Source organism: Necator americanus, chromosome II (genome assembly GCF_031761385.1).
Source record: "Necator americanus strain Aroian chromosome II, whole genome shotgun sequence".
Taxonomy (NCBI): domain Eukaryota; kingdom Metazoa; phylum Nematoda; class Chromadorea; order Rhabditida; family Ancylostomatidae; genus Necator; species Necator americanus.
Window position 1 is genome coordinate 14,893,961 of NC_087372.1, and position 8,147 is coordinate 14,902,107.

General features: G+C 39.0%; 1 protein-coding gene across 1 annotated transcript; it reads right to left on the minus strand.

The window, feature by feature from the left end:
* RB195_017887 (uncharacterized protein) lies at positions 1-487 on the minus strand (the record flags this gene model as incomplete). The annotated part of the gene is made up of 2 exons (XM_013445110.2): positions 1-333; positions 410-487. 2 exons carry the CDS (start codon positions 485-487, stop codon positions 1-3), a joined length of 411 nt encoding a protein of 136 aa, XP_013300564.2.
* Between the last annotated feature and the right edge of the window lie 7,660 nt (positions 488-8,147).

The following is an 8,147-nucleotide window of genomic DNA, read 5'->3' on the forward strand; positions in this document are numbered from 1 at the left end:
TTATTGCATGAAATGACCACCGTACTTCTGTTCTTCGAACGAGGAATCACTGTAATAGGAGGAAGCAGGAGAAATGTCGGGTTTCGTATGTGCAGCGGTACCGTAATACGGTGACATGTCCATGGAATGGTAGTACTGTGGCTGTTGTTGTTGCTGCTGTTGGATTAGAGCGCGTTGTGACGACTGAGCTTCGTAGGCTCCTTGTTGAAGAACGGTTCGTAGTTGTTCAATGTATCGAGCGGCTTCTCGTAGCGTTTCCACCTTCGAGAGCTTTTGTTTCGAGCCGTGCGGCCGCGGGACACGAAGTCGTAACTGGTTGAAACCTTGATTCACCTAAACAGGTGGCAGTAGTGAAGACAAAAAAATTGATAACGTAATTAAATGCAAGGATGAAGACGAGGAAGTTTACCTGATCGACGCGCTTCCGTTCCCGTTCATTTCTGCGCAATTTCTGCGGAAGAAGCTTAGCGGATGGAGTGGAAGGCATGACCGAATGCGGTTCAAATAGCACAATGACCTTTGCGGATCGCGCTCGCCTCCGTGGGAGGAGCCGTGCGCCCATGACTGGGGCGTGGCCCATAGATCAGTCCGTACCCGTACAAACTAAGTACCAGACATGAATAACTGAGTGGAATTCATTAGGCACGGAAACGGAAGGACGTAATTAAGGCGAGTATACTTGAAACCAACAGTAAATCTTGAAATATAGAACGAATAATTTCCACGAGAGTCCGAGGTTTTACTGATTCACTTTTACATGATTTACTATCTTACAAATGCAAGTTTAGGTTAATGGCGACGCGAAAATTTCGAGACCTCGACCAATTTTGATAGTATTAAGCCTTTTTTGCGCTCTTAGCACACGACAAAGAGCAAAAGAGTTTTATTTTTCAATTTTTCAAATCCTGATTTTTCATTGTCTGGGTTCTCTAAAAAATCGTTTCCTATTTCTTGTATTTTAATGTAAATCACTAGTGGTTAAGAATCTTTAAAACATTTCAGAGACTCATACTTTACGAGAATATAAACAATTCCGAGCTGCACGCCGTCTGTAAAAAACATTATTTTCAACGAATACGAGAAAATACAAATTTTACTGTGTTCAAAAATAGTTCCAGTACATTTCGGATCTAGATCCGTCTCTTTCTGTTTTTTTATACTCAGATCTAGATTCATCCCTTTCTGATTATTATAGCTAGATTCAGTTTCTTGACTAGAATTAGCTACAATCACCCAGTTTGAAATTAAACGGAATCGCGAACAGAAATTCACAAACCGTAGGCAGCCGTATGCATAGTAACCCGGAAACAAATAATAACAAGTAAATATTAAATTAATAACAAATAATAACAAATAATGATGTTCACCAAGCCTTTCATCCCTCCGAGGTCGATAAATTGGTACCAGGCTTGTCCAGGAAGATAAAAACACTGAGCGGACATCGCCTAACCACCACAAGTCATTGTATGGCCAGTTACACATACGTAAACCTCAAACGATTCTGAATGGAATTGAACGTGGGGGCGCATCCCAAGCGGACTAACGCCAGACACTTCATCCTTTATCCGTAACAAATAATACAATAACAAATAACAAATTAAGTACGATAATGCGATATAATGATGATTTTATTTACTCCTCGTCTCTTCTTTTATTTACTTCCGCAAAAAACACTAACAGTTTAATGAGTTACGGATAATGTTTGTCTAAGTAATAATGTTCGCTCAGCGCATAATTCTAAAAATTGAAAAATAGCAAGTTCTGAAATTTTATTGCACTCCCTTAACTATCTCCAATAACTCTTAGAAATTTTCAAAGAAATTATCGAGTGGCGTTTTTAAAACTTTGCAAAGAAATTGCTGAATTTGTGACAAGTTTCTTCAAACATTTTTTCCTTATTTGTGAATAAGCGGGGCTTCTGTCTAGGAGAAACGGGGAGCTACATCAGTAGTATACCAGAGGTTGACACTGACCAGAGAACTGTAAAAATCCCTGGAAGATTGGAAATCGAGTTCCTCCAGTTAGCTGGTCTCGGATGTGCAGCGATTTCGCACGATCGCCTAATAATCCGTGTTGGCCTTGCACTATCCAGCCATCACACCCGTATCCCTCTCAGTCCGTTCGAACACCATGATTAGACCTAGTAAACAATAGCCGAATTACTTGGTAATCCTTCGCGCTGGAACAATACCCATAGAGAGATGAGATTGAGTTGTTGTTCGTCGTGGTACCACGATGTACGCAGCGATTACGGTACCCGGTATGAAATTCACACTGATGACCGCCGAGGAATTCACAATGATGCATCATTTGAATTGACTCCGTTGGCCTTGCGCTATCATTCATTCATCAGTCCTTATGTTAACGCAGCGGATGTCCGACGCACCTGCAAACGCTGCAGAAAAAAGTGGGCCATTTGAATTGAAAAAAACAACAGCGTAAATTGACAAATTCACTGCAACTCGTCCACTTATTCCCCGCAGAGGAAATCGCATGAAATTGAAGGGAAAGCAGTCAACTGAAAATGCTAGCTCTTATTTCTCTGAGACATTCCTGGTGATCTTTGACTTCTTCTAATTTCATTCGTAAAAATCGTACGTGGTTTACCCAATGAAAATTACCTCGGTTGACACTTTTCAGGAGCCCAACCTCCTGCAAACGCTCTTCATTTAGACGAGCCTTCCAGACTGGAATGATTTCTTGACTTCTTTGACTTTTTTTCGTGTCACGTTTCCGGAATTCCTTGTATTTTTGGTAGCCATACATTGGATTGGATAGATTTTTCAGAGGACCTAAATCATGAGAAATCAGCATTCGAAATGCGATAGTTAGCTCTACTGAATTTATAAATTAATTATTAGTAAAGTTCTTTGTGTTATGTGTTCTGAGTGCGGATAAAAATGTTTATTTTTGAAACTGAACGGATTTCGGAGGTTTCAGACGGGATTTTCTCCCCGCTATTGATTTTGCTTCCTGTAAAACTTCCCACACTGTTCGGAATTAGGTAGCTATTTTGAAAAGAGAGCTCTGCTTGATTAGCTCTTATTAACAATCGTAATTACCGTCGATTAAGGGCAAAGAGCAGCGCGACAATCCGAAATGAGCACATCAATCATGCCGGCGAACTATGCACAAAGGTACGTGGTTGTAAAATATTCTATGCGTTTCCACTATACTTTCCTAATAATAAACCGCTCGGATAATTTGCGCTCCCTTCCACGGACGTACTCCAGTGATGTTCGAGCGAGTGGAGGAGGTGGTTACTCACTCCACTGACCTAGTTGATTGATAGACACGCGAGTTTATTTCGCATTCCAAAATGCTCATTTCCATATTCGTTTTCATTGCTATTCATGGAATTCGTCTAAGTGCTCCCGTCATGGTTCCAGACGTTGCCGTAGAATGACATCGCATCTTTATTGATGGCAAAGGAGGACAGTAAAAAGTCTTAAAAAGCAGATTTTGTTGATTTCGCTAGTTCTTTTTTCTGGAGAATGCCTCGAACCTTCAGGAATGCCAGTGAGAACACGAAAGAACCGCCACAAATCAGGAACCAAGAGTGGAGTGCAAACGATCACAAACATCAGTTTACCCAACGAAGCAACTACTTACAGTCATAGAACTGAAGAAATCAAAGCGCTCAAAGCAGATTTCATTGCTGCTGTAAATGTGAAGACTTTTTATGTGAGGCCGATTCGACAGCAGTTTCACTTTATGCAACTTCCTTTCGCCAGCCTTCATGTGTTAAAAGTTGCCTCGTTGGACAAACTGATGCCTCTACTTCTGTTTCTGAAGCTACCAATTTGTACGCTTGTTTGAAATGTTCTGTCATCTCGTTGCCGCTCCTGAGCGCTGTGTAACAGGCCTACTACTAGTTGAAAGCACAGCAGTTACTAGTACTAGAAACAAATCTCTGAAAAAAAAGAAAGGAAAACGAAAAAGAACTCTTCGAACACTTTCGCGAGCAGGAAATTGTAGGTGAATTAGGCACTCTATATTTCTTTATTTTTTGAAGTTAGGGCAAATGAAATTTCAAGTCTAAAATGTACTATTTTTCACTTTTCACAATCCTCTTCAATCTTTCTAGTGATCTTTCGAAGCTACTCATTTGAAATTCATTTGGGCATGACGAAAAGTGAAGTTTATTGAACGGCAGTATTTATTTATTCAGTCATTTATTTTATTTATGGAACCAATCAATATAACTCGGGCGATTTTTGCAGAAGTTTGCGAATAGGAGGAGAAGCGATGCCCTCAACTTGCAGACTTTGCCCGCTATTTGATCCCGAAACCCTAATGAACTTCGCTTGTACAAACACATGCTCGATGAGGTCATGGAAGCACAACCGTCCGCTCAAACCAAACAACTCATCAATCATAAAGTTCGTGATTATTTGCTTTGAGGATTAGCCACAGCACATCGGAATCCGTTTTACGACTACCTTAATCGGATACGGTACTCGTGGATACTCTGTAAATCCTATTTAATAAAGGGCAAAATAGTTGAGAGTTTGAGGAGGCATTTCTTTTGCATTTAACCGAGAAAATTCCTCTATGAAAATCCTTCGCGTATTTTTATTCTTTGGCGTTATCGGTATCAAGTAGCAAATAATCTCGAGAAACTTATAGAATTTGACAAACAGTTTTACATGTCCCTGGGACTGTCAACAAATAATTCTTACCACCTTCGACGGAGACTACGTTTTAGCAGAGCTATTCGGGCGATCAAGAAACTTCATCAGTTTCATAGGTTGTGCAGGCGCAATTCGAGCCGTCGCTTTTTGCATCGTAAAGTTTAAAAACACTGAACAAAGTCAAGTACTGATACTGAAACTGTCGGATGAAGTAGCTGGTATTGAGTGCTAAAAAGCTGAAGAACAGAGCAGGTGTAAATTCGATAGGATCGATCTGGAGGTCGGAAAATCTCTCAGAGACTGCTGCATTTATGTAGGTCTTGATGTTCTACCAACCAACAAAAAGATTAAGTACTCATCATCTAAGAGATACAATGAAAAAACATGGAAAAGAGGCTCAATTGACTAGAAGAAAGAACTTTCGATATTGGAGTGGCGTTCTCTCGGGAATTAAAAAAAGAATTTTTGTAGAGTTCGCAAGAGTATTATTGACCTGAAAATTAGGAAAAATTAAATGAGTATAAAAAATCAAAAACATTCTCTTGTAGATAAGAAAATGCCCTCCCAAATAACACGTTGCATAATGCCAAACTCTCTCTTTTTTTTCTTTTTTCCTATGCGGAAGTTTAAATTTGAAAAAAAAACGCTACTGATTAGGCGTCAACCTAATGATGCAGAGAAAAAACTAGAAACGAATCCAGAAATCCTATGAGAAATCAATCTCTGATGAGACCTGAATACCAAGAATTTTCTCGAACTCTGCGTCTGAGAAAAAATTGATCTATGAAATCATTCGAATCCGATTGTGGACTCCTGAGCTCCAGACTGGGATTTCCCTCATGTCATGGTATGTCACAAAAATTTACTTGCACAGGAAACGTTCATTTCGACTAAAGAAGAGCGTACCTGCTTCGTCGCTTCGTACAAATGATGGCGCAGGGCCGATTCTGAGAAAGAACCACTACCAGATCTGGATAACCAGGACTACAGTGATCATTGATTGATCTTGAGCATTGATCTTGAGGTAGTTTATTGATGAAGGCAACCGATTTTTTTTGACATCCAGACTAATGAGCATTGAGCTTGATTAGTGGTTAGGTACAGATCAATTTCGTTGATCATTGTTATTATTTTTCACCAATTACTTCAAGTTTTAAATTCTCCTGACGATTGCTCGATTCCCAGGAAGTTCGTCTGATTACCACTTGCAAATGAAGAGAACGATTGAGTCATCCTACATCTTGATGAGCAATTTGAAAATAAAGAGTATGACCTATTCCTAAACTTATTAGAAGGAAAAAAACAATGTAATGAAAAATAATGCAATGGATAGTAATATGGAATTCTACTGAAAAGAATAATCCAACAAAAAGCCGACTGTTGAGAGTGACTAGAGAAAACATTGGAAAAAAAAACTTTTCAGAATTAAAAAATGGAGATGGACGAAGAAATTCAGAATTATGTTTAAAAAAAAGAACTTTGAACAGTTTACGCCACCGCTTACGATGACTATGACTGAAGACATGTGCTAGCTGATCTGTTCTGAACTACCAAAAAATAAACGTCGATGTTTTTAGAACCTTTTTGCCAAAAAAAAAATCACTTTCAAAAAGGTGCTGACAGCAAATAAAAAAATTATGGTACTCTTTGCACAGTTAGAAAATAACTCTACAACCAACACAAACCGAAGAGAGACTTTTTAGATGGAATTAGGGGAAATCCATTATCATGAATTTGTATACAGCACTTAAAAATTGGTAACGAATAAGCTAGGAGACAGGACTCCTTGTGCGGATACAACAGGAGACGAGTTTGATGGAGATCGCATGGGGTGATGGAGCTGTGTGTATATGTGTGTATGCCAGTATGTGTGTATGTGTATATGTGTTTGTGTTTACATGAGTGTATACGTATGTATGCGTGTATATGTGTATGTATCTGTGCGTAAGTATACGTATGTGCGCAAGTGTTGATATGTGTAGTGTGTATTCGCGTGTGTGTCTACGTGTCTGGGCCAGACGATAGTATGGAATCCGCCGCCATCACCACAGAACAAGGAACAGAAACGCGACCAATTTTTCAGTAACGTTCTGCTTCTGGTAGTACTACACGTAAATTACGAAAAAAGAACGGCTTCTGTAGTGTTTTCTTCTATTAAGTCCGGCTTCCTCCTTTGTTTTTTTTCGATTTCCTCTCATATTTTTCCGTCTCCAGCTCCAATTCATTACGTTTATTAGGACAATTGGAGTAAAAGACATATATGTAGACAAGCATTACTACCAGGGTCAAGCGTGGTGATGGGACACGACCCTCTCGAATACGACCTCTCCCCTTCTTCTCCTCCAACGTTCCTGCGGCAGTTCTTAGCTGTTAATCTAATTCTTTATATTAGAAATTTCATGTGTTTCAAAAAGTTGAAAATTAGCTGAGGAACAAATTACGGATGTGAAAATCGATAGCTGACAGAAGCGGAGAAATACCACTAAAAGACGGAAATTTTCTGAAATGCTGTTGAAATATTGTTATTGAAATATTTTCATTTTTATTCTATTCTATTTCAAGTCGAAAATCTACTAATTGGCTTCAAATTCTGATTAAAGCACATAATACGCACAGCACCATACCAAAAATAGGATAGTCAGGTACACAGGTCGAATCACAGAGGGACGAAGAAGAAAACGCGAAAAAAATTAACATTTTGTAACTGCAATATGACAATGTGGCAACCTAGGTTCGACTCCCAACTGAGGCAATTTTTGCAAAAGAGATAGAAACTTGAAACAACTTCTAGAAAATGAAGAATGTAATTCTACGTAGTATACGGCAGTTTAAAAGTGAATTTAGCAAAGTTTAATGGCCAAAAAAGCTCAGAATCTGTGCACATCGTTGGGTCTGGCAGATCGCGAATAACTTCGTCATAAGAGGACCAAAAGAAAAAGTTCAGGTAGTAGAAGAAGGTTTGCGCTAAGAAAATCCACATTGCCATTTTTTGCAACTTCTAGTTTTATTGGAGTTTTGATGAGACGAAGTTCAAAATTTTCTGACTTTTTCGGAATTGTCCTAAAAATTTTGAGAAAGGAAACGATCCGGAAAGGAGAAATTCTGCACTTGGAGGTCTCCTAAGACTCTCCATCCGAATATAAGGGTGATTTCTTGAAGCGCCGTCCCATTTTCTTGGAATGAAAAAAATCGCCGAAATCCAGTTTTCGCTCAGGCGCCGAAAAGTGTGATTTTGAATGAAATTCAATACGTCGGAGTAACTTAATGCGAAGCAAATCACCTTCCAGTATGTTGTAGGAGAGGATTTTCTCAATCAGATGCTCATCAACCGATCTCCATGGCCTCGCAGTTTTTCCAAATTTTTGGTGGGACAAAGATGGGAAAAATGTCTTTTGTCACATATATTTGTCATCAAAATTTGAAAAAAAGTAGAAAATGGAAAAAACAGCGATGTGACCGTTTTTTTGTTCAAACCTTCTTCTTTTAAAAACTACCTGAACTTTTTCTTTTGGT